Source organism: Amblyomma maculatum, chromosome 1 (assembly GCF_055883805.1).
Source record: "Amblyomma maculatum isolate TAMU_Amacu chromosome 1, ASM5588380v1, whole genome shotgun sequence".
Classification (NCBI taxonomy): domain Eukaryota; kingdom Metazoa; phylum Arthropoda; class Arachnida; order Ixodida; family Ixodidae; genus Amblyomma; species Amblyomma maculatum.
In genome coordinates, this window is record NC_139344.1 from 424,523,977 (window position 1) to 424,551,972 (window position 27,996).

The following is a 27,996-nucleotide window of genomic DNA, read 5'->3' on the forward strand; positions in this document are numbered from 1 at the left end:
CCGAAAGGAAAGAGCTCAGGCCCTCCTTCAGTCAAGACTTCAACTTACTGATGAGCCTGTCCTGGCATACGTTGAGGAGATGAAGCGCCTCTTTCGCCGCGCCGAGCCTACCATGACCGAAGGTGAGAGAGTCAAATTTTTAATGCGAGGCGTCAAAGAATCGCTTTTTGCAAGTCTTGTTCGAAATCCACCAAAAACCGTGGCAGAATTTGAAATGGAGGCGTCTACCATCGAGAAGACGTTGGCCACCGGATGCGCCACTACGAGCGACCACTTCAGCCGGACTGCTCAACCCACTACCCCAACGCATCTGCAAGCGGAGAGAACCTTCGGGACCTCATCCGGAAGATCGTGCGAGAGGAGCTCCGCCGAATGCTACCATCATCGCAACAACCCCATGTGGAGACGCTAGCGGACGTCGTCCGTGAAGAAGTTCAGCAGGCGCTGGGCGTTCCTAAAACGACTCCGACGGCTCCAGAGCATGAATCAGCAGCGATGGACTATGCAGCTGCATTATGTTGTCCTGCGCCCCGACGCGACCTCCCAAGCCCTCGTCGCTACCATCCTGCTTCCAAAAGCCGCCCCTTGGTCCCCGCCCGCCAAGCCTACCAACGACCCCCAAGCCCCAGAAAGTGCGACGCCTGGAGGACAGCAAACAACCGACCGCTCTGCTTCCATTGTGGTGAGGCAGGACACATCCTCCGTCACTGCCCGTACAGGCAGATCGGCCTCCGTGGTTTCGCTGTCGACGCCCCACGACCCCGTCCTGGCGAGCGACCGCAGGAAATCAACGACTTCCTGCGCAGCGGAGAGCACTCGTCGCCAAGGCGTCTGTCACGCTCCCCATCACCGTACAATGCCCAATTTGCGTCGCCGGGCCGCGGTTACGTGCAAGGACGGTCTCCTAGCCCCCGTAGGGGAAACTAAAGGCAGCAACCTTTGGAGGTGAGGTTGCTCAACGGCGAAAAGACGAAGATCCTCTGCCGCCGCCGACCACTAACGACGACGCAACCATTTCATCGCCGCTCCATACGACGACATCGACGACAACACGACCAGAGTGCAAGCAGACACCGCCGCCCAGCGAAGTAACAACGGTATGCCCCGGCCATGACCTGAAGAAACGACGGAGCCGAGATCGGACACTAAGACCCACGTGCAATGCGAGGACGCGAACAAGTGACCTTGAAGTTGATATCGACGGTCGCAGAGTCACTGCCCTTGTAGACACCGGAGCTGACTATTCAGTCATCAGTGGACAGTTAGCCTCCCATCTCAGGAAAGTTACAACCACTTGGGATGGCCCGCTGATTCGCACCGCAGGTGGCAACCGGATTACTCCATCGAGACGATGTACTGCAAGAAAAACCGTAAATGAGCGTACTTACCCCACCAGCTTTGTGGTCTTGCAGCCGTGTTCCCGCGACGTGATTTTAGGCATGGACTTCCTAAATGAAAATAGGGCTATCATCGACCTCCGATCCAAGCTCATCAAGCTCTCTGCAGACAAAGCCATACCTGCTACGACGACTTCGACGCAACACGTCGCTCTTAACGTCATCGACGGAGAATTGACCGTGCCGCCTTGATCAAGTGTCATCGTCAGCATAGGTAGCACAAACATCGAAACCGCTGAAGGCATCGTCGAAGGAAATATCCAATTGCTCTTGGAACGAGGTATCGGCATCGCAAGAGGCATCGCGAAATTCCGGAGAGGACAAGCTCAGGTGCTGGTAACAAACTTCACTGAAGAATACCGGCATCTCAACAAGGGCACGACCATCGCTTTTCTCGACGAATTAGCAGCCCTCAAAGACGTATTCGCCCTCCACGACCAACCACTGGAAGACGCACCGGACCAATTCCGTCAGCCCACATTTGACATCACCCCAGTATTGACCCACAGCAGGAAAAACCAGATTCGGAGTCTTCTTCGAAACTACCGGGAGTGCTTCTCGTCATCATCGAAGGTACGACAAACACCACTGGCCAAGCACCGCATTATAACGGACAAACACGACCGACCTCTGCGCCAAAGCCCTTATCGTGTATCGCCGCGAGAACGGCAGGCCATACGCGATCAAGTTCAGGAAATGCTGCGTGATGACGTAATCCAGCCATCGAACAGCCCCTGGGCGGCACCAGTCGTTTTGGTCAAGAAGAAAGACAGCACACTTCGCTTCTGCGTTGATTACCGCTGCTTGAATGGCATAACAAAGAAGGATGTCTACCCGCTTCCCCGCATCGACGACACTCTCGACCGGCTCTGCAATGCAAGGTACTTCTCGTCGATGGACCTGAAGAGCGGATATTGGCAAATTGAGGTCGACGAAAGAGATCGCGAGAAGACCGCATTCATCACACCGGACGGCCTTTATGAGTTCAAGGTGATGCCATTTGGCCTCTGCTCCGCACCAGCCACGTTTCAAAGAGTAATGGACACAGTCCTGGCAGGCTTGAAGTGGCAAATTTGTTTGGTATATTTGGACGACGTTGTTGTCTTCTCGTCAAACTTTGAAGACCACCTCAAATGACTACAGACAGTGCTGGAAGCCATCAAGTCATCGGGACTAAAGCTAAAAGCAGAGAAGTGTCACTTCGCCTACGAAGAACTCTGGTTCCTAGGTCACATCGTTAGCAAGGACGGTATTCGCCCAGACCCGGAGAAAACAGCTGCAATCGCACAATTCCCACCACCTGCGGACAAGAAAGCTGTGCGCCGATTCCTTGGGCTGTGCGCTTATTATCGACGATTTGTCAGAAACTTTTCACGGATCGCCGAACCGTTGACGCAGCTTACAAAGGCTGACGTACCTTTTAAATGGGAAGCGCCGCAAGGAGAAGCCTTGGATGAACTTAAGCGCCGCCTACAATGCCCTTCTGTACTTGGCCACTTTGATGAAAACGCCGAGACCGAAATTCACACCGACGCGAGCATTGTGGGCCTAGGAGCCGTTCTCGTCCAGAAGAGTGCCGGACAGGAGAAAGTAATCGCCTACGCTAGCAGGTCCCTCACAAAAGCCGAAGTCAATTACTCGACGACCGAGAAGGAGTGCCTTGCAATCATCTGAGCCACTTCTAAGTTTCGTCCATACCTATACGGCCGACCATTCAAGGTGGTAAGCGACCATCACGCACTCTGCTGACTGGCTAATTTGAAAGATCCTTCCGGCCGCCTTGCCAGATGGAGCCTACGACTTCAAGAATTTGACATGACTGTAGTCTATAAGTCGGGCCGGAAGCATTCCGACTCAGACTGCTTATACCGCGCTCCCGTCGATGCTCCCCCGAAGGATGATGACGACGACGCCTTTTTGGGACCGGTAAGCGCCAGCAGTTTCGCAGAACAACAGCGATCAGACCCTGAGCTGAAAGCGCTAGCCGATTACTTGGAAGGAAAGACCGCTTCCCCTCCTGGTGTGTTCAGGCGACATTTATCATCCTTCACGTTAAGCAATGGCCTCCTCGTGAAGAAGAACTTCGCACCCAACAAGACTGCGCAGCTTCTCGTAGTGCCTAAAACCCTTCGGCAAAAAATTCTGCAGGCGTTGCACAATGAGCCCTGAGCAGGCCACCTCGGAATTGCGCGCACGTTGCGTCGAATCCAAGAGAAGTATTACTGGCCGAGACTGCCTGCCGAAGTTGCCCACTACGTGAAGACGTGTCGTGAGTGCCAACGACGCGAGACGCCGCCGATCAGACCAGTAGACTACTAAACCCGATTCCGGCCCCAATCCTGCCCTTTCAACAAATTGGGATGGATCTCCTCGGCCCCTTTCCATCTTCGTCTATGGGTAACAAGTGGATCATCGTGGCCACTGACTACCTAACCCGTTATGCCGAAGCAAGAGCACTACCAAATGGTACCGCGGCAGAAGTCGCCAAATTTTTTGTCGAACAAATTCTCTTGCGACACGGCACCCCAGAAGTGCTCATCACGGACAGGGGAACGGCGTTTACGGCAGGGTTGACACAAGCCATCCTGGAATACAGTCACACAAGCCACTGACGAACAACTGCGTACCATCCCCAGACCAATGGCCTTACGGAGCGCCTGAACAAAACGATCGGGGACATGATCGCTATGTACGTCGACGCTGAACACAAGACCTGGGACGCCATCTTGCCGTACGTGATCTTCGCGTATAACACGGCAGTCCAGGAGACGACCAGAGCGACCCCGTTTAAGCTTGTGTACGGCAGGGAGCCCACGACGACGCTCGACGCAATGCTGCCGCACGTAACCAGCGAAGACAACCTTGATGTCGCCGCCTACCTGCAGCGTGCAGAGGAAACCCGACGACTCGCACGGCTACGTGGTAAAGACCAACAGCGCACACACAGCCAACAATACAACTTACGACGACGCGACGCCGAGTACAATCCAGGAGACTAAGTGTGGGTTTGGACACCAATTCGGCGTCGCGGATTAAGTGAAAAGTTGTTGTGTCGATACTTTGGGCCGTACAAAATCATTCGCCGCGTCGGACCACTGGACTATGAAGTCATTCCCGACGGAACGGCAGCATCACAACGGCGACGCGCACGCCCAGAAATTGTACATGTTGTACAACTGAAGCCATATTACGCGCGTTAAAGAATCTGTGGTGTTTAAACTTTGCAGTGTTTATGTTTAAGTTTCTTTGTTTTGGAACATCGAGGCGATGTTTTTTTTTTTTTAAGGTGGGAGTAATGCCGCAAAACCTTGAAAACTGCATTTGTTGTTTTTTTAACAGTCGCCGGCATACAGACTTATAACTCTGATTCTGGACCGCGTATCAGTTCCGTAATCTTTGTTTGTTAATGCTCGATGTCGCGAGTCACACCTTTATCAGTTTTGTTGTAGCGCAAGATGCACCGAGATCTGTCTCGAAGGTTCCGGCCACTCGGGTGTCTTTCCACAATGTTCCAGCCCGTGCTGGTAGCTGTTTGCGACGTTATCTAGATTGTTCTGTGCAGCCTTTAAATTGAGCGTTGCCGAGTATGACGAGCATTCTTTGTTCGACGATTGACGAGGACGTTTGTTGCTATCGCAGCCGCAGAGTTGCTTAGTTCTTTTGCGGGCGCAAGTCAGCCCAAATAAAGATATTCTTTAGTGCAATCATCGACCCCTTCATTTGTGTCGTCGACCTCGTCACCACGTGACAATATCCTTGCGTCCTAAATGAGTAAAGTGCGCTCTGCAGTGGCAAGTGTGTGTTTGTGCGTGTTGCGCGAACTTTCAGTTATGCCTCGTAGGACTGCGGAATGCTTTCGATAATTCCCTCTCTCCGGAAGGTGTGCAGAGTCTGTGCGTATGCCAGGAACCTACTACATCTTGCTTCCTCAGGAACTGTGACCGGTGCCCTCAAGATATAATTTTCACTTCGGAAAAATTTGGCACCAGCGATGAGGACGAGGTACTTATAGCTAACTGGGCTTCTGCCGAACTTGTTAAGAAAACACTGAATGCCTCATCGTTCACGAGAACTATGTTCGATGTGTGCAAGGAAAACCTATACACGAAGAAAAGCGTGGCTGCAAGAAAGGGAAAATTGTTTTGCATTTTGATTTTGCCGAGAACTGGACAGTTGTGCTTTCCAACGCAGAACAAGCACACCATTGGCAAAAAAAGTAGGTTACCGTTTTTACATGCATTGCCATGTCAAGAAAATCTACTTGGAGCTACGCTGCTATTTCCGACGACATGTCTCATGATTCAGCTCATGCATGCTTGGCTCTTGCGAAGATCAAAGCCTGCCTCGAGGACAACGCACCAGTCTACCCCAAAGTAACCTATCTAAGCGATGGAGCTCCTGCTCACTTCAAGAATAAATTTCAGTTTCATGAGCTACAACACAATGAATGCCTAGAGATAAAATGGATGTTTTCAGCTATTGGGCATGGCAAGAATGCTTGCGACGGCGTCGGTGGATTGCGAGAGCGTCAGTGGACATCGAGCTACGCACTACAACTTGAAAAAGCCTGCAAATGAGGCCTTACAAATGGCAAGCAGCTTCGTAGATGCACTTAAAGGAAGGCTTAAGAATGTCTATATTCTAGAGCTTGCACAGAGCGAGCTCGCAGATTTTCGTGAAAAGAAGAAGGCAGAATGGAAAGTAGCAAGGAAAGTGCCTGGAGTCCAGACGCTTCACATGTGGAAGTATATGTAGTCGACTGAAGACTACGCTTTTTACATGACCCCCATTGCAGTTGCAGATTGCAAGAGACTGTGATCTGGTTTGTGGTTCTGCACTGAACAATATGTGACGCAAATACCGTCAATGACTGCTATCCGTTTTTGTCTTACAGGATTTTCCTGAATTAGAATCTACACACAAAGTGGCATCATATCTGTAATTTGCCCCGCCAGTTAAACACTTTTTGAATTTTGAAAATAAAATGTTCCCCTTCAGAAGAAAGAAATTTTCCACTGTGGCAGTGCCCTGCAGAACCACAGAACCCAGAGTTATATCAGGTGTACAGGAACGCCACCATTTAAAAAAAAAAAAAAAAGGGCTTGTAGGAAAACAGACGACTTTTGCGGTAGAATGATCACAAAACGTCAGCTTACTCCTTCAATTTTAAGTTGGGGGCATGGGAGCTCTGTGATTGGGAATTCTTTCAATACAGCTGCTGGGTTCGCTCTAACATTTATTTTTTAGCATAAGAGTGGAAAAGGTAGCTATTGATGTTTATTGCAAGAGGGGGAGATAGACGCTTGCTAGAGGTAGAGGATTGCTTCCTGTTTCGTCGCCGCGCACACAGCCATATGAGTGAGCCGTCCCCGACAGCACTGACGAGATCAGATTTCACTAACCTGTGCCGCTATCGCTTGTATCGTTTGTAGCTATCGCCGTAGTAGCTATCTCAAAAACGGCCACCTTGTATGCGTGAAGGAGACAGGAAACTGGAGCGGTTGTGCATCGGTTAGAGCGTGAAGCAATCAAAAACGCTATATTTGACACTTTTGGCGAGATCCCCCCAGATTCCTGTTATGTATGCAGATTCAAAAAAGATTTTGAAGTGCAGTTATTCTCTATCAATAAATCATCTATTGCATAGTAAAGCGCCGTATACAATGTAGAGCTTACACAGTGGGGGCACGTTTCACCGACATTAAGCAGTTTTTAAGAAATTATGCCAAAAAGCAAATTTGCTCCAATTTTAACACACTGTAATCACAAAAAATAACTCAGGGGGTTAATGAGGATTTTGTAAACCGTGCGAAACGAAATCTGCTTACATTTTCATCGCGCCGAATTTATTTACCTTTTCGCAGTTAAGTTTTCCAAGGGTAACACTATGAAATACCTAGGAATTCAATCATGAGCTTGAGTTTGTATCTATTTCTTAAATATCAAACAAAATAATGCAACACTTTTTCAGTGCGTTATAATTATGAGACATCTGGAATTATTCTGACAAATTTAAAAAAAATCGAAGATGTTTTTTTTTTTCAATTCAAATCAAAGTTGCTTGTTTTTTGACATTGTTGAACATCAGCAGATTTTGAAGCGCCATGTAAAAACATTTTACAGTCTTACAACTGCACTATTTGCTTGAAATGGAGAATATAACCTCCATAATGCAGGCAAAAAGTTTCAACGGAAAAATTTAGAAGCATCATGCCAGAATAAAGGACTGAAAATTGACTTTTGTGCAGCGCACTGCTCCTGAATCATCATCATCATCAGCCTGATTATACCCACTGCAGGGCGAAGGCCTCTCCCATCATAGTTCACGATTTTTTATTAAAACACATATTGCATCAAAACGCTTTCTTTTTAATGTTTTTATTAGTGAAAGTTGCATAAACTTATTCGCTATAAAAGTAATTCGCGAGGAATATTTAGTGTGCATGAAACCGGGCTCCAAACTTTCAACTTTTTGAAATGGCAAAAACTGCGTTTTCCACCTCTAGTGATATACGATTTTTTCCCCGAGAAATCTACAGCATATCTTGCAAAATTAAGGTTCATACCTTTGTGTTGAGACATTTGCCCACCCCATATAAAAATTTAATTGAAAACAAAAAATGGTCATGGGACTTCAAATTTCGTTCTCATCTGAACACACCCATATAAATATGTATAATTGATCCACAATCCCCTACCTACACATGAGCATGAGCCGCCAAAAAATGCAGTACTGCCGAATGCCTGCGAAATGTCAATGACAGCAATTCCCAGTTGGGGCGAGTAAAGGGTAGATTCGCAATGCGTGTCGAAGCTGCAGCCAATGCGAGCTACCTTTCCGCATATTCGAATTGCACAAAAGCGTCCAAAATGAACAATGTAGGTGCTGAAGAAATGAATGACAAAGAAGTGATTATTTTCTTGGAGCCAGTATAGAGCTGCCGATCCTCCTGTACTTCAATCGTAGTGTTTACTTCGAAAGCTACTTCGCTACTTCGAAAGCCGATTTAACGCTAAGTTACGCATCTCACAAGAAATTTTTTGTGCCATAATTCAATGTTTTCGAGAACTGTGTGCGCGAAGAGAGCAAAACTTGCATAAGACTTGAATTCGATCCCGCATAGAGGGCACCAACTTTCATTTTTTTTGCTTTTGTTTAATATCCGCTGCTTCTTATTTGCCACAAATTAGTTTTATTTTTCGAGCACACCTTTCTGACCCAGCAACCAGTCTTGACCCATAATAATAACTGGTAAGGCACTTGTTTTGGTATGGTCGAATTTATGAAACAGAATTAAAAACAAAGCGTCCCTGCCTATGCTACTCAAAAATTGTGAGATTAAACCAAGTGAAATAAAAAACGAAGTAATTCTAAAAAAAAATGCAAGAATTTCGCATGACAGTAAAAATAAAAGGATTAACAAAAGCAACAGCATAATTACAAAAGAAGCAGCATGAGAATGAGAGAACGAGAGGGCCAAGTCGCCAATAGGTTTCGCGTGTCTCGCTATTGTGACATAGGAGTTGGGCGACCATCAGCCGACAGCACTCTTGGCAGTTTAGGAGCCCCGGCGCTGGCTGTCAGCCGTTTGTTTCCGTCGGTGCAGTCTGATATAGACATAGACCTCACGAAGACATAGTGTTGGCCGACCAAATCGGGACTGTATCGTGCTAGTGTGACAGGCCCTTTAGCGACTTCAATGTATGCAAGGTGCTTTATTCACACTGATATCAAATGGCAGCTTCTTCTAGAAGTCTGCACTCTAACTTTTTTTTAAACATTATTTAACCTGCTGAAGTTTCTCAGTGGTAGGCACGCTTGGCTGCAAGCCAGAGAATCCATGTTCAATCCAAGCAGCAGTGACCGCCTTGTGCCATGTCATAACACCACATCGAGGAACGACAAGAAGCCCAAATTAGTCTGAAGCACTCCATTACAGCGTTTCTCACACAAGTTATGTTCTGAATGCAAAGCCTCACGATTTGCAATTTGCTTTCTTTACACTGACATCTAAAAAATGTTCTGCAAGTCTTGTGTTTCACTTGTGGCCAATGTTTAGTTGGTGGCACAGCTTGATCGCATTCAAATAAAAGAGCTCTCCTAATCCTTTCAGAGGTAACTCCAGCGCAAAAAGCCATGTTCATATCATGAAGCCATATATGAGGTAGACGCACGCTCATACCATTTTGCAAAAGACATGCTGAATACCCACATTGCATAAGCGTGCACAAACTAAGAAAAAGGAAAACATAGATGAATATGTGCCACAGACATATGTTTGCATCTTGACAAAAAAGATACCGAAGGTATCAAACCAACTCAACCAAAAACTCCTTTTACCTATAACTTACAATACAACTTATTAAAGTAGCGCTACCCACAATATTTTTGATGCCATTGTCACTCTTTTTCAAAATTTTAAACACAAATGAGATATTCAACTGGCTTTAAATAGACACACCTCCGGTGACTGCTGTAACCGGTCAGATAGGGCTTAGGATAAAAAGCATGTCATATGCATTGCGGGCACCCAGTGGACAAGGAGGAAAGCACAAAGCAGCGAAAAGTACCACTACTTTCCAATTATCCAGGGAGCCTTAGTAACAATAAGGGAAGGTTGGGGAACTATAGAATTGCATACCAGAATACACAGACATTGGTGTTACTAGCTGCGTCAAAGCTATGGCAGCAGAATGCTGGCCTAGATATTTACAAGTACAGTAAGGAATAACAAAACAGGTTGCATCTACCGCTTACAAAGCAGGGGAAACCTATTCAATTTGATATGACACTGATGCCGCAGTTTTGTGAGCCAAAATTACACCTGGCTCACGAGGAAAACTGAGAAAAAGCCTCCAAACCGTTCCAGCTACCTACGTTTTTGTGAGCCAAAATTACACCTGGCTCACGAGGAAAACTGAGAAGAAGCCTCCAAACCGTTCCAGCTACCTACGTTTCTTTACAGCACTCTGACATGTCAGTATGCAAGCATTATTATAACCTGCCTCTAAGGAAATATAAAACTACTGCAGCCAAGAAGCAAGGCTATAAGCTGTAAAAATTTGCACATCAGCACTAACCCACTCAATCATTATGACAAAAAATTACCTTCATTTATTAAAAATTTAATCTATGTAGTCAAATGGGGCACTTTGGTTTCCAAAAAAGCATTGCTAGCAGTGGAATAAAAAATAATAATAAGGGATTACCTTCATAACACTATGCCTCAGTCATAGACGTACCTACAATCTGACTGATGTGTAGGCCCGCTGCGGTGACTCAGTGGGCTTCAGTCCCAGCTAAGAATGACTTACAAAAAATGGAGGTGAAACACAAAAATTCGCGTGTGCTGTGTGATGTCAGCGCCCATCGATATGCCCAGGTGACCTAAACATGGAGCCCTGCCCTATGGCATCCTTCAAAGGCCATGTGTAAGACTCGGCCATTAAACACCAAAATTTAGAATTCATTTTACTGAGGTGTGGCTACTGCGGCCAGATGATGGACTTAAGTCTGGAAACCTGCAAGGCAGTGTCGGCTCCCGGTAGTATAGGATAACACTCGCCTGCGTGACCAATGTCCAGGAGCCGCGTGCTGATGTGCTGCAGTACACTTCGACCCGGTACCGCTTCACGAGCAGCAACTCAGACAGCAGGCTCTCGTAACTGCGCTGGCTCACACATACGGATGCCACCTTTGCATCACCTGCAACATGTACACAGCCCCACCTGTACACACAGTTGTCAGGCATGCCCGCAGAGCATGAAAAATAAACACACAACCAAGCTAAATACATGAAAGAAATTGCAGTATATCTTGGCATCACCCAAGTTTCAAGAGCCAAGCAAGCCAGCCCAACTCTAGCTAGTAAGGAAATTTTCTTTAACAGTTGAAAGCAAACGAGCGGAAGCGGATCTGGCTCAGAATTTAGAACATCCTGTGTGACCTGCTCCATGACAAATTTGAGGTGTATATCACAATAAAGCAAGCCCCTTAGGGCACAACAAGGTAAGAGAAAGAAGTCAGGATACCACAACTGCAGTAAAGCTGCCTATTATGGCAAAGGATGCAACAAGGTCATATTAAAGTCCTCCTTGGCAGGGTGTGCTTGTACAACCAATGCAAGAAAAGCAGCATACAAGCATTTCAAAGGCCTAATCAAAAAGCATGGACATACTCATCCCTATTTGATTTGCTCAGGCCCTCGCTTCACGGTTGCACATGTTTTGCGGCAGGCGTGAAGCAGCATTCGTGCACGTGTCTATCTAGCGTGGTTCTAATAGTGTGCCATCATCGTTGCCATGATCTTGCTAGCACTGATTTTCCATGAACAGCAATGGAGGATCCTCCTTCAGGAAGCGTGACACAACCGGCACAGAAGGGGAAGCGAACGGCAATATGGCTAGAAGTTAAGCGGAACCTTTTACATGAGCACAAGGACGGCGTAGAAGTGTGCAAGTACAGCCTGACACAATCGACAGTATCGACAATCATACGCAACACACTCAAGACTGAGAACAACAGCGATGCCAGTGCTGCCCATGCAATGAACGACGGCCGGAAAAGGGTTCGACACGGGGCCTACAAAAACGCGGGACAGGCACTCTATCAGTGGTTCTTGAATGCCCGTGCAGCGAACCTGCCGATTAGTGGCCCGATTTTAGTGGAGAAAGCGAAGCACTTCGCATACCTCCTGCACAACACTGATTTCCAGCCTGGTAGTGGTTGGATTCAACAGTTCAGAGAAAGAAATGAAATTGTCCACAAGGCAGTCGTGGGCGAGGCAGGATCGCTTGATGTTGACACTAGGCAGCTTGAGGAAACACTGCCCTGCATCCAAGAAGCATACGCAGACTGAGACTTGTACAATGGGGACGAGACTGGATGATTTTTCCAAATGCTACCGTCAAAGACGCACGTTGTCAAAGGTGATCCCTGGAAGGGCGGCAAGCAAAGCAAATTGTGTGTGACCATTTTCATGTGTGCCAACATGGATGGCAGCGACGAGTGCCCTGCCTTCATCATAGGTAAATCCAAAAATCCCCGCTATTTTCGTGGTGCCGCGAGGATCCCAGTTCGCTATAGTCATAATGGAAAAGCATATATGATGCGGAAACTTTTCCGCAAGTGCATAGACGATGCGGAAACTTCTCCGAGAGTGGCTGGTCGAGTTTGATGAGTGGATGTAGCGCGAAGGCAGGAAGGTGGCATTGGTGCTCGACAACTGCACTGCGCATCAAACAGCTCAGAAGCTCTTGCATGCGGAAGTTTTTGTCCTCCCACCTAACACCTCTGCAGGCTTGCAGTCTATGGATGTAGGCGTGATTGCTTGCTTCAAAGCACCGTATCGTCAACGTGTTTTGAGCAGGCTCGCGCTGAACCTCAACATTTCTGTCCAAAAGTGCCGACCGACGGCAGACTTGAAGATCTCACTTTTGATGGCAGTGCAGTTCATTTTTGGAGCATGCGCTTTTAAAAGTAAGCTCCTCCACAATCATGAACTGCTTCAGGAAGATGGGCTTCGCTGGGGATGCCGGCGATGCAGAAGGTTGCGAAGCTCCTGCCTACACAGCGATGACCGAACTTTGGTCCACAGTGAGTGGTAGTGACGGCAACACATCAGGACTTGAAGAATTTTTGCATGCCGACAATACAGTCGCGACAGATGAAGAGCTGACAGACGAGGCTATCGTCGCAGCAGTCACTGGCACGGAGGACGCTGACAGTAGCGACGACGACGATGAACCAGAATCTGTACAGGTTGCGTCTCATCAGGAGGCTCTGAGAATGATCGACTCCCTGTGGGACTTTATTTTCGCTAAGAACCTTCCACTGCACTATGTTCAGGAGTTGGATACCCTGCAGAAAGATGTCAGCCACATTGCCGTGAAACAGACAATGCTTACGAATTATGGGTTTCTTCCCGCTATGAAATAAAAAGTGTAAGCTACCTTGTCATCATTAAATGTGTAGTTTGTGTTTTGTTTATTTTTTCAACCTAACCTGGTTATAACAATTATCAGCTATAAAAAACGTACTTCCATGGCACTTCAATATTGTTATAAGTGGGTTTGACTGTATTCCAGTCAAGTCGTGACTTTCTGTGCACTGTACTAGAATATTGCGAATAGCCGCAATTTTTGTAGCAGTATTTTACTGAGAAATAAATGTTCCTTACAAATAAAGTCATTGCATTCCTATATGCACTCATGCTTTTATGCAGATAGTACAATAAACTTAGGGTGCGCAAATATTTAAAATTTCAAAAAAGAATTGAATACTATGCTTGTTATTAAAAGAACTAATATTGGGAATTTTACAAATATTAGAAATTACCGAACACACTGAAAATTTTCGAATTCACCGCAGTTTCACCACACTGTAAGCTTCCCCACAATGCTTCACTGTGTGGACTGTGAAGTGAAGTATCCCCAAAATGCGATGGCCGTTTTGTGAAGAGGCCCTTCTCAACAGTGTGCACAAAAGAGAAGCACTTGATGAAAACAAAAACTAGTCTGCACCTCTAATTGCAAACAAGCATCATGCAGGAGTGTGATGCAAATGGTTTTTGGCAATCAGGCTCATTAGATAATTCAAGCTTTCAGCTAATTTGGACATTTTTTTCAGGTCCCTTGAAGGCCAAATTGACGAGAGTTTACTTTATTTAGCAGCAATATGATAGCTTTATCCAGTGCCATGCAGGTCCATCCTGTACAAAATGGTATAGTCAAACCTCATTATAACGAACACAGATATAGCGAATTATCGTATAAAACGAACTAAAATCAAAGTTTGGTGGTCTGTAGTTTATTTCTGTGGGAGATCTTTCTATATAAAGAAAGAAAAATTTCAAAATTTGGTGCTAGACCGGTTATACCAACGCAGTTTTTTTTTGCATTAAAATGGCAAAAAATGCATAAAGGAGCCGGAACAAAACCTAAAAAAAAAAAAAAGAAACTTTTGAACTAATCGAATTTCCCGCCGCACAAGTGCGTTTAAATCACCCGCACGTTTGCGCACAGCATCATTTAGCGGCGGCGAAAATAACTACCACCAACGGCTGATGGCCTTTGAGATCACACCCTCGCGTGCGGTGATTTCGGAGGTCATGAACAACCACGGCAGGACTCGTGCGTAACCGCCACCGCTGCTCAAATCCGGCCATGCAACGGCTGACAGGCATGTGACTGGCATGTCATCACTACTGCCTCGTCATAGCGTGAGCCCCTGCTGTGCCTCTGCCACTGCGACCGATCCGTGCGCATGCGCTACGCTCCCAGAGACCGTTGGCTCCCTCACGCAACTTGTGCGCGGAGGCAACATGCCTTCTTAGTATTCATTTTTGCTCTCTAACATGGATCAAAAAGCGAGATTTCATGCTTATACCAAGTTTTTAATTTTAAAATTTGCATTTTTGCACCTTTGCATTGTCCATATTAGTGTGCACTGTTTCATTTTATTAGCAAACTTATTTACAGAAATTTAGGTGCGAACATTTATAACAAATATCGGTTATAACAAATTTTTGCGCCCGGTACTACTTCGTTATAACGAGGTTCAACTGTATAAAAAATCATGTAATAAATTTATACCGGATTTTTCAGCAAAGTATACACTACTGCGCAATTCTAGCTTAATTTTATTTGCAAATACCATGTGAATTCCAAAATAAACAAGATGAACAAAGTTTGCTAGTTCTTATTTTCAATTGCTTTCCTGCTGCTCAGATATTCGATATCTGATGGCATGGCACTTTTTCCCATATTCGTATTCAAAAATTTCAATATTAGCACACCCCTACAATGAACAAAACAACTAACCCTTCAGCTTTGTTAAAGCAGAAAATGACAGATATTGTTTGGGCTGTTTTCACTATTTACCAGTGGCGTGTAACACCACCTGAAAATTTTTTCTGGTTACGTCGCTGCCTTCCAAGCAAGACAAGTCCGCACCACAGCTTACCTGAGCCAAGGTACTTGAGTGCTGACATGCTGCGGTACACCTCCCGGCAGACATACTCTGCGTCTGCTCCATGTACTGTGTAGTAGTCCTAGAACATGGACACATAATAGCGTTTGAAGAGTAAAACAAGTGGTGAACACGAGTTACTTTTTCTCTCAATTCTGTCTGTCTACACCAAGCATAGATTGAAAAGCACATTTAAGGCTTACACCAGCAAAGTACAAGCTGCTTCATTTTTACCCTAACTGAATGCAGTGCATGGTGCCCCCCCCTTCAATCCCTAGTTACAAAAAAAAGTTAGTTGTGGTTTAGCTCTAGGTAACCCTAGTTGACTAGCAAAGGCAACGAAGGAAGCTTCTTTTGCCTGCTACATTATTAACCTATCAAGCCCTATCAGTGTAAAGTGCTACACTATTGGCATACCTGCCAACCTAGCACCATGAAAATTTGGGAGACCGCTGCAGCGGGTTCTTTTTCTTTCTATGTAGTTTATCAATTCAGAAATTACTGGGGCTGCCAACATCAGTAAAGGCCCATTAGTTAATTTTCTGCAGCACAAGCATAGTCCTTACGATTTTGTGAAGCGATGTGTATCTTGGATGTCGGTTTTGCCATCGTTCAAAACGCTCACATGACAGGTGCACGTGGTACAGAATCCATACTTGTCATCTTTTCGCAAACTGTCAGAGCATGGAAACTCAGCTATGTACAATTGCCCAAATACTTGCAAGTACTTCTTCGCTTTCAAAAGCGCCATCGATCGTTCCAACTCGAAGAAACACAAAGAGCAGTTCGGCGTTCCGCATTTCACTCGACAACCTGAAAAAGCCAACTGAAGCCTACCGCAGCTAGCGCACCCACGATCATATAAAGATTGGATTGCTAAATGCGCAAGCCAGCTTAAGGCAAAGCAATCCGGAAAATCCAATATGGCACCACCCGTCAGTACTTCGGGTTCGTGGTGTTGCCGGCGGCCGCTACCTCGATTCAAAGCCTGCCCCCGCGCTGCTTTCCGGTATAATTATAAGTTATAAAATTATAGCTATAGTGTGCAAAAAAAAAAAAATAATGAAAAATTAGCAAAGAAAACACTGGGCTGTGGCAGCCACTTTTCGAGAGATCTAAGGTTGCGCCTGTACAATCAGGAAATGTAATCAAAATTCGCGAGACTCCCGGACAAATCGGGAGAGTTGCCAGGTATGTATTGGGCACACTTAAGCTCATCCTTTAAGAGTATGATGCGAGAGCGTAAGCTACCAGCCCACATATAAAGTCACGTTTCTACCAAGCCATATGGACGTGCCTGCGTGTCGTAGGGTAACGAGAATGCAAACAGTTCTGGCAGGCTGATTCTGATATCACCCTCCCATATGAAATGACCAACCCAAGTTGGCAGCTCTTGCCCGTGGCATAGGGATAACGTGAATTCAAATGTCATGGCAGGCTGATTTTTTTGTGAGGAGACTGTAGCTACACCTCTTCATGGCATAGCTGCGGCCACCCGAGGTCTCGCTTTGGTTGTCGAAGTATTGCTTTCGCAATAAAAACTCGCCACATTGTGCTCCAAAGATGTGGAAAGCCAGTGCTCACTCATTTCAGGGAATGACCACCATTCACGCTGTCATGAGAGGGTACTCTCCCACATCTCCCCTCACACCTGCCATCTTCTTCCTTACCAGGTGGCTCTAGTTAACCCTAGTTGAATTGCGAAAGCAACGGCGGAAGCTTCTTTTGCCTGCTACATTATTCTCCTATCACGCCATATCAGTGTAAGACGCTACATTTTTGGTGACACTTAAGCTCATCCTTTAAAGGTATGACACGAGAGCGTGCCACTGCTGAACAAAGGAAAAAGGTATGAGCAGGTCAATGCACCCAGAGCGAGCTGACATACCTTTATACCATTTTGCTCCCGATTCTGATTAAGAAAAGACCATTCTGCACAGTGCTGCCAAGTTTCAAAGGCGCACCTTAACTCAAAATGAGGGAGATCATCACGAGCACTTAAGAACTTCAATGTCTTGATCTTTCTATTAGCTACGCAACACCTCTACACTGCACAGTAAGCAAATTCACACCCCTACTATGTAAAGCCAAAAATTTTACTGCATCTGATTGAGTAATCTTTTACACAATATGGAAGCCCACAGAGACCAACTACAAGCTGAAAGCTTCTTGAGGGAGCTTACAAAGTTTATTAGGTGCAAGGACGTACCGTGGCGCCACCTCTCGGAAGCATGCGCATGACGAACTAAGTAGGATAATGCGCGTTGAACTGCAGCTATAGGATGCTTTCCTTGGCAGTTTAGTTGCATATTAGTAGTATTACGCACATGCATTTATTTAACATACACCTCGGTCTGGGCCTGTATAAGCTTAATTAGAAGTATTAGTGCCACTCATTTGGCAAGAAAGCACTTCACCGCATCAGTTATAGAAGTTGGCACGTTTTTAACTACATACTGTAGTTAATGCCGCACCGGCTGCGGCATTGCTGTTGCTGTTATGAAAAAAAAAAAACTAAAGCTGCCGAACAACCAGTCAGATGGTCACTGAATCTAGGTAATAAGATTTCTCTGCAGCCCGCTTTTGAAGGCGCGCTGCAGAGAAATCATTTTACCAGGCACACTGCAGAAGAATCATATTACCTGGATCCAGTTACCGGAATAGCGCTGGTGGAAATGGCCCCATTCTACAGCTCCTTTGAACGTAGAGAGCAGACAAGTTGGACTATGAGGAAGACGTGAATAAATTTTTATAGCAAATGTGAACAAGCGCGTTCCATGCAGCGAATTCTTGCGCACTGACTATCGTCCCTGGCACTTTTGGTTCGGGCAGATATTTGTTTTCCCCATGCAAAGTAGTTTTGTTGATACATACCTATGCCCACCACAACATGCATGTAATGCTCTATGTCGCATTTATTTACATACTCTGTCATTTGAAATTACTGCAGTACTGGAAACGCTACCTGAGGCATCTCATCATGCATACCACTGCCAATGGCGGCAGAATCTTCCAGTTCACTTCAGTGAAACTTCCATGTTACCACCTTCATTCAGAAGAAGCTTTCGCAAAATCCTTCCTTGCTCTAAAAGGGTACTTGCTCCGTGAAAAAGCTAACATCTTTTCCATCCTGCCAGCAATAAATATTCGTTACCTTCACAAGTAATAAGCACAAATTAAAATGTGCGCAGAGTTTTTTCTGCCATTCCCCTAACTGTTTGGAGCCAACTCCATGAAGGATGTTTTGCTTGCAGAAATGTCTGCTTCACATATGAGAATGACCGCTCGCTTCTTTGACTATTCAAATCTTTATTAAGGAAAATTCCGTGAGCTTATTTTTCAGGCAGCAAAGAGGGCTTGCGCTGGATTCCATTGCTTATGTCCAGGTACAGAGCTGTAACAGACTGTGGCAACAGCTTAAATTAACTTCAGCAACCTCAGCAACGATGCAAGATCAAAAAGTGCAATGCTGGCACTTTTAAAACATACAAATTCAATCCAGCGTCTGCTCTAACAGCAATGAGAGGAGTGACATTACCCCACTTGCTCAACAGGTCGATGCTAGTGCCTTTCACTCCACTGGTGGCGCTCACGCCCAATACTACATTTTAATAGAGGATGCTCGTTAACACTTTCCTTACTGCACCTAATCAAATTGTTTAATGCGGATAGCGTGAAATGGTCCATTCAGCACAATGTGGGTTGCCTCTTAGCAAGTCAATCCTGAGCCTCTGAGATGGAAGGGTGAAATCAGAATCCAGCCCGCCAGCACCCTTGAATTGCAGGTCATACATACTGCCCCAAGGCCACGTAGCCATGTTCATACGGCTCATGAGGTAGCTCCCAATTGCATGCTAATGAGTATGTGTGTGACAATATAGGTACCAATTAAAATATTGTTACATTAGGCGGTGCATGCACTGATATACACATAAGGAAGGAAGAAAAGCCTTATCTTCCATGTCCACTCTCTGCATTCCCAAGCTGAACTACCCCGTAACACCTTGGTGGAGGTGCTGGGTTCGATCCCAGTACCAATTAAGTGAGCAGCAAAGGGCATATGTATCTGAAGGAGGATCTGCTGGACAGCCAGCAAACAAAAGTCATTAACACTGTCATGTCATAACCTTAAATGTGAAGCATTGCACTTCTTGCAAAAGCTGTCGACTTGGAGCAAATTTGGCAAGCAGGATACACAAGGCAGAGCCCTCGTTTTGCATCAACTCACTGGGCAGTTGGATTTTTTTGTTTATCTGCCATTTTGCCACAGCCACAATTAGCTTTGTAGATGCAACAGCTTTGCTTGATAAGATGATGCCCAATTGTATGATTTGGGCTATGACATAAATGACTGATTCGCACAGTCAGGACTGTTAATAGGTGCGCATTTGTAAGTTTTGTTATCGCTCTCGCTAATGAGAATCACTACTCTTTATGAGCCTCCCTGAAAGTTATGGGCACATTCTGAATGTTGTTCTACAACCAGCAGTGTGGTGAATTGAGCTTTCCCTAAGATGTCCCGGGGACAACCGTGATGCTGAACAGGAATGCAGGGGTTCAACAGCTTTAAATACTCGCTTCTCACACAGTAGCACATAGAGCACATACATTGTAAATTTTTATTCTACTATTTTCGTTTGTGCCGGCCGGCTGTGATGACCCCCTGCACACAGATGGCGGTTGGTGGTGCACAAGCCGGAAGCTGCGATGGCCAGCAGCTTCTCAAAGGAGTGACATGAGTATAGTCACTCTCACTTAGAGACAAATCCCAGCACCCGTGTGAATACCACTTCAGTGAGCAACCCCCATGTAAGCAAAGGCGACAGCGACATGCGCAGCATTTTGTCGTTTCATAAACACTTCTGTAACCTGTTCTCTTTCAATAGTTTTGCGGGTCTGCCTGTTAGCCAGGGCAAAAGAAATATTTTCCCTACAGCAGTGTAGCTACACTGCTGTAGTTACACTGTGTAGTTTCCCTACACTGTAGCTACAGCGAGCAATGACCAAGCCAGTGCGCTTGCAGAGGAAAAGATAGATCATGGATTCATGGGAGAGGTGCACCATCGTGTTGCACCGGTGCAGTCCAGCTTAGTAAACACACCCGTAAGCTGTTTCTTAATCTCGTCCTGAAAGACCAAGACCACGTCATTAGAGAGGAAACTAAATAAACGAGTGAGCATGATTGCCCCAAGTGGTATTGCACCTACTAGCAATCAACCACTCGTACCCTCCCAACTCGCATACAGCCGTGGTTAGGTTAGCTCGCTCGTAGCCAGCTCCAAAAATATATACAGCTCTCAGCTACCAACGAGCAGAATGTTCCCTTTGTTTGAACTTTGCGGCTAGCTCACAGCTAATGCAAAACCTCTATGGCAGTGGTGAAGCAGCAGTAACAATGATCAAGATGATGCGCTTGTTGAGACAAACATAGAACTCTGGGGAGGAGCTATGTAAAAAACCAGAAATGGCTAGCAAGTCTGATTGGCCAATCACACGTGCACTTCTGGCCAAAGAGCGAAATTTTCCATTTCAGCAGATCCAAGCGACAAGGCAAGTAAATGTAACACATGCATTTCTCTTCCCACGACACCTGCCACCATCGCATTCACTCTGCCATATAACCTTTTAGAACAATCTGAGCTAAATTGCGAACTGTAGTTCAGAAAAAAAAAAATATTATCTGATAATAGCAAGCTGTTTCATAAAAGACAACTAAATGTGAAAATGTGCAGGGAACTCCGCATGCAAGTTCTCGACACTAAGAGATTGCACTGCTATTTTAGATACAGTCGAACCCGGATATATCGAACTCGAAGGGGATCGCGAAATAGTTCGATATATCGATAATTCGATATACAGAAATCGGCTTGTGACGGCACTTACGATGCGAAAAACGATACCGTATTTGTCGCATAATCAACACACTCGCATAATGAACCCACCCTCCACTTTTGCACCCGAGAATTTGAAAAAAAAAAAAAATGCGTTAAGGCCAGCTCGCTTACATGCAAGCGACTGAGCGATCTCAGCGGCGAGCAGCAGCGACAGAGCGAAAATTTTCAAACTTGTTGGAACTGCGTCCCTCTCGCCGCTCGAGCCACCGCGGCAGCTCAAAACAAGGTTTCTGTGTCGCTGCGGCGGCAGAAATCGCGAGCATTTTCGCTTGCATGTGGATGGCGTGCGTCAGTCCGTTTCGGTCGTCTCATCTACAGCTCATTGGCAGCGTGTCAAGATGCTGCGCAGCGATAACATCAGGGCGCATTTATCTTTTGATCGCTCCTGCGGTGGCGGGGAGCGAACTTGGCAGAGTGCCCGTGATGGCTTGATTGAACAAGCCTGGTTCGATTTATCACGCCGCGCTTGGGGCGGGCGTCATGACCGCAGCAGCTGACCGCGTGCTTTCGCTGATTCATACATGCAAGGATAAACAATAAAAACAGAAAACAAAATCAACATCCCCGCAAAAAAAAAAAAAAAGAGAAAAAACCCTGCCGCTTCTTAACGTCCGCAGCCGCCATATCTTACGCTAGCCACGCGTACAGCACAACGATAAGAAAGGATGACTCGCAAAAAAAAAAAGAGAGAGAGAGAGAGCTGCCACTTCTTAACATCCGCATACGCCATAGCCACGTCCGCGCCGCGCCGCCGCACGCAGAGGGTTCGCAACACACGCTGGAGAAAGCGTCCGACGTCTGTCTGAAAATGGGCTGAGCTGGCTTGGCTGGCGCATGCGTAGCGCGTGCTGAAGGAGAGAGATAGCTCAGCAAAAGAATGGGCACACCCACACACATTGCTTGCAAATGTCATGTGTTGGCACGCGGGAAACGACAACTGCAGATGCGCGCGCCTTTGGGAAATGGGGGCGGCGCTGCCCAGACCAGCCGTCGCCGAACTGTCCCCTCTCATTCCTTCCACGCGTGGCTTGAAAACGTCATGCGGCAAACGGCCAAGGGTGATGCGATCGTCTTTGGGGAAGGTACACTTTTCAGTGCATGGTGCGGAGTTCGATATATAGAACGACCAGTGAAATTGAGTTCGATATATGACGCGGCTTTCCTATACTTTTACATGGGATTTTCAAGGGGATATTTCGTGAGTTCGATATAACCAAAATTCGATATATCCGGGTTCGATATAACCGGGTTCGACTCTATAGGGTTGTGTTAATTATACTATAGTGGCATGGTATTGAATGAACAACACATGCTTTTTTCATCCAACTCTGAGTACCTGCTAACTTCTGTTCCACAAGAGTAAGGCAGAATAGAACATGAACCAAAGATTTATCTTTGCAGCACCATGAAGCTTGCAAGCCTCAGGGAAAAATGGGAGACCTAAGGTACCTGCTACGTGCGCTGTAAAATTCTATGCTTGAGAAATGTTCTTAAAGGCAACCTTAGCCAATTTACAAAACACTGAACTATGAAAAACAAGCCATATACATTATGTACTAATGCTCTGCGCAATGCTTGGCAACGTAGAGGAACTCACACTTCTGTCAAAGAAGCGGAATGTTGTAGCAGGTTTCTGAAAATAAGAAAAAGGGAGAATATGAACACAAACATTTATACGGTGACATAAGAAAACAGACACATATAGTGACTGACCCCAGTCTCTTTTCTCTTTACACACCATAAGCATTAAGGGCGAATATGATGCCCTGCTCATTGTTTTCAGGAAGCCTATGCCGCATTCACTTAAACAAAAAAGGACCAACTGCAAAGTACACCTCTGTCTCAGAACAAGCTGCACATTTTTTTTGCATGCAGCTGTGTCTAACAGTATTAAACAACAAGTAGGTATTTTACAACACTGGCTTACTTAAAAGGACCATGAAGACAGCTTTGGTGGTCAATCTTTCAATTACTGACCGCTACCAAGTAGCAATAGCTTGCAGGTAGATTTTCATAGAAAAAATATTCACAGCTACCCTTCATAGCTGGCTAGCCCAGGTAAAAAAGTGACTGCCCTAGATTGCCAGTCTTGCTGGTTACAAACACTGGAGCAGGAAGAACTTTTTGTCAACTGCGTAGCTCCGGTGAAAGCTTCTGCAAAAGTTGCATAGTTTTTCCCTCGTAGCTGCATGGCGGCACTTGCGTGAACAATGAACGCTACTGAATAATTGCTTCCTTATTACAAATGTACACCACCTCTGGGGATTCCCCTAAAACACACTGGACTAACACCAGAAGGAAGTGTCAGCCCGAATCTATGCAACAAGTTTACAAAAACCTCTGGAGAAGCCTTAATAGCAATCATGAAAACAAGGAGGCATACGCAAAACTGTAACATGAGAAAGGCATTTGAAAACTGAGCAGTAAGAAAACAGGACGCAGAATGAACACTTAGGAATACCAGTAATGCCAACCCTGCCATTCACATATTATGCAGTGGGTGACCAGCTTTGAATACGGGCTTCGTGCTCTTGGTATTCGCTATGACTGTGCCCCCTCTGCAACAAGCATAGAGCCGAAAAGGTTTGCCTTTCGGCCCTGTTGTGAGCTTGACTATGCAATGCCAGTTTCAAATCTCGAAGGTTACAGGAACCCTCGTTCTCGTCCCTCTGTAATTCTGAGGTACAGGCAGACCCTTTGGAACATTTTAATTTTGGGAAACTTATTTCACATCACTGTGAAATAAGCTTAGCATTGCAAGCTCATGGACTTAGGCTCATGGACTTAGGCTCATGGACTTGGGCAATAAATACATTGAGCGCTTCTTCCAAGATATCATGAACAGCCCTCTAGGTAAAAGATAACGATGTACAACACATACCTCTGGCAAGGATCTCAGAAACCCCAGGAACCCACGGTCCTTTTCCACTTCTACACAAGCAAAAAATACAACATTCAATCATGACACCATATTAGCATGCACAATATTTCAATAAATAGCAGAAAATCATGAAGCGGCTATGTTACCCTATTTGTTTTACAGCAGAAAAGCGAAGCTACATTTGTAACGTGCAATACATATTTTGTGAACTGCTTCAGTAGAAAAGCTGTTTATCTTTCCAAAGGGCGTTTCTCTTTTGTTTATGTGCCTAGTTCATTTTTTATCCGGTGCAAGAGCTTAGAGATGAGTTTGCTATTCTGCTTAACCATAAAGCCATCCACTGTACAATGGACATTGTACGAACATTCTTATTTGGAGTATAAATGCTTTAGGATGCAGTGGACCGCTAGATAAATAAGACGAAGAAACGGGTTTATTACGGAGGCAGTTGGAGGCGACATAATGCATAAAGAAAGTAGATTGTACCGGTGCACAGCGCCTCGTTTTGTGCACTTCTCGCTAGACAAGCTTGTTTGCTCCAGGTTTCAGAAACAAAGCTGTAGGCTACTGCCCTCGTGAATATCGTGCAGATACATGCAATGAAAGGAAGCTCAGCTCTTTGTTAAGAGCGCCATACATATACGCATTATTAAGACCCCTAAGAACCATGATTGGTGTGAGTCTAACCGGCTGAACTGAGATAACCTTGAAGCAAGCACTGGTGCGACGCACTGCTAGCACAGGCACACATTTCCATCCATATCACTGGCACGCATTTGGGTTCTTGGTCTTATGTACTGCACCAGCAAAAGACACAGAAAAACATAAGAAAAGAAGTACATGGGACAGCGCTGGACTAACAACCGAGGTTTACTCGAAGGAACGTGAGGACAAGGAATCAAATGACTTATGCGTATCAAGTGGTCACAAGAGAGCCAGTAAGTGTCAATTCAACACAGTTTTGCGAGGACTCTGGCAATTGCAGGTACGCAAAGCTTCACTTTTGTCGCTTACTACCTGCATGCGCACACTGTTGCTTAACAATCTGGCCTCTTTATTGGTGAGTAATAGTGACAGTGTACTAATGCACTTGTTACTGCCTTGCATCCTAATATGACAGGCCTCCACAAGCTCTCTTTCTTGCCTGCTGTTTCCTTTTCCAATTACTGAAATACTGTCAAAGTCAGGAACACAGTTTTCACATTCTCTGCAGTGGCGAGACAGCTTATTTTGGTCTGACACATTTTTCAGCGAGTTCACGTGCACAGTCATTCATGCATCTGCCAGTTTGACCAGCATACATCCTACCACAAGAGAAGGGAATCTTATATATGACACGAGAGGCGCAACTTAAGAATTTGTTGGTATGCTTGACAGAGCACCCATTGGTACCTTGCTTTCCTTTTTTGCTCTTGGAAATTCTTGAACACAGGCCTGAAAGCTTATAGGGTGCTGAAAAGACCACTTTCACACCATGCCGTTGTGCTACGATTACAGGAAATGCCGTGAAGATAGGGCACCACTTCGACTTTTTCTTCTCCAGCAGCGACTTTACAACTGCTCGCAGCAAGTGATCCAGATAGCCTGCCTCACTTAGACGAACGGCTTGTTGGCGAAAGCTGTCATTCACTGTATGTGGGCTGCTGTTCTGCAGGGCATTGCTCAGGCAAAGGCTGACTGTACCTCTTTTGATCAGTTTTAAGTGACAGGATGTATAGGGCAAAATATTTAATAATAATAATAATTGGTGCACAGAAAGGGAAAGGCGCAGTATCTGTCATAGGCTCTGTGGACACCTGAACCACACAGTAAGGGAAGGGAGGAAGGTGGGAGTGAAAGTGGATAGAGAGAAAGGTGAGCCGTAGTGGAGGGCTACGGAGTAATTTCGACCACCTGGGGATCTTTAACATGCGCTGACATCGCACAGCACACAGACACCACCTCGTTTCGCCTCCATCAAAACGCAGGCAAAAGGGCTTTTTTGTTTTGGGTGAGTAGCTGCAGCCCAGATGGCTTTCGTTAAACATTAGCGTTAAAGGGCCACTGTCCAGGGAAGGCCCTTTTAAGCAAAGGAGCCCAATGTTTCGATCAGGTACCGGAGATAGTCTGTGCAAAATGCTACAGTGACACGCGCACCGCAAAGCATCGAAAATACAATTCAAAGCTCTCTCATGCTCTCCTCCGGGAAGCCAGCTTCCCCGTTTCCTGCGCTGGCCCGATGGGCCACAGCAATGACGTACATACCGCGAACGTTGTCCATTGGTCCGTCTCGCTGAGTGACGGGAGAAGGATGGGTGTCTACCGCTCGCAGCGCGCTTTTCCCTCGCCACGGCCAGACTGAATCCAGCGGCGCGTGCTCCCTCGACCGTTTTTTTTTTTTCGCGCTCGCGGAGAGCCACGCCCCACCTCCCGCCAAACGCGGAGGAGGAAAGGGAATTTGTATTGCGGAGGCTAGACGACCTCGGGCAGGAGAGTGGAAAAACCTTTGCGAGGGAGCGGAAGGAGAGAGGCACAACAGAATCGGGTGATTGCGGTGGCTGTAACTGCGTTATTAGTTACTCTTTTCAAAAACATTTTGCGGCCTTGCGTTCTAGGGGCGAAGTCTCACAGTCACCGGGGAAGAAAATATTTTTGACCGGAGGGTGGACAGTGGGCCTTTAAGTCTAGAAATCGAATCAAATTGTCAGTTGGCCTTTTCTATGTGAAGGTCAGTGCACTGCACAATCATTAAGAACATTCATCACACCACTAATGATTGTTGACAGTACGTTACTAAATGCTAGCTTCAGAATGAATTGAAAATCCTGAACATATCTGAACACTCTAATAACACCCTCGTCAGATACGTTGCAACGAAGAGGATTATCAAACCTGGTCAAGAAGGTTTGGCATAACACAAAACCTACACTAGCACCAATGCAAATGCCTTTCTTTTGCACATACTTTTTTCTTTGAAAGTCCACTATAGTTGAAGACAAATAAAAGGCCAAAAGCTGAATAGGTCTCAAGTCTGTCCCACTCCGCTTGATCGACTGCCTTTTCCAACCTGCCGAGGAGGCAGTCGATCAAGCGGAGCGGGACAGACGATGTTTTCTTCTCTGTCAAGACCCACAAGGTTGACTCTCCGTTCTGGGCTATTGTTAAGAGGAAGATTCTTGGCAGAAGCTGGTGGGCCAATATCTACAGTGCCATTTGAACATACTCAAGGCAGATGGCCCATTTGTCATTCTTAACTCTGCCAGGCTGGTTGAGGAGCTGAAGGAAGGCTTCGCGGGTGCTACCATGGCGTTTTCCGTTGATATAGAGGGCTTATTCTACTCCATTCCCTATGGTGAGCTGCTTTGTACAGTACATGAACTGATTGAAGAGACTGGCGCCATTTTGTTTCAGAACTCGAGTGGACCAAATGTAGATTCTTTTATTCAGCTTTTGGCCTTTTATTTGTCTTCAACTATAGTGGACTTTCAAAGAAAAGTATGTGCAAAAGAAAGGTATTTGCATTCGTGCTAGTGTAGGTTCTGTGTTATGCTAAACCTTCTTGGCCAGGTTTGATAATTCTCTTCGTTGCAACCTATCTGACGAGCGTGTTATTAGTGTTCAGATATGTTCACGATTTTTAATTCATTCTGAAGCTAGCATTTAGTGACATACTGTCAACAATCATTAGTGATGTGTTGAATGTGATTAATGATTGTGCAGTGCACTGACTTTCACGCATAAAATGCCAAGTGACAATTCAATTTCTACACTTAACGCTAATGTTTAAGGAAGGCCATGTGTGCTGGAACTACTCGCCAAGAACAAAAAAAGCCCTTTTGCTGTATGCCTCCTCTCACTCTAAACTAATCAAAAGAG

The 27,996-nt window shown here is 45.8% G+C and overlaps 1 protein-coding gene and 1 pseudogene across 1 annotated transcript in view; one reads left to right on the plus strand and one right to left on the minus strand.

Annotated features, from left to right (window-relative positions):
• The window catches only part of spel1 (DNA mismatch repair protein spel1), a 122,422-nt gene that overhangs the window by 93,273 nt on the left and 1,153 nt on the right, over positions 1-27,996 (minus strand). The window contains exons 2-5 of the mRNA XM_084598698.1: positions 24,142-24,191; positions 22,858-22,893; positions 15,361-15,448; positions 10,964-11,103 (exon numbers count right to left, since the gene is read on the minus strand). Of these exons, the coding sequence (XP_084454824.1) occupies positions 10,964-11,103; positions 15,361-15,448; positions 22,858-22,893; positions 24,142-24,191 (314 nt within the window). The remainder of the gene's footprint in view (positions 1-10,963; positions 11,104-15,360; positions 15,449-22,857; positions 22,894-24,141; positions 24,192-27,996) is intronic.
• LOC146209269 (uncharacterized) lies at positions 1,352-6,428 on the plus strand (annotated as a pseudogene).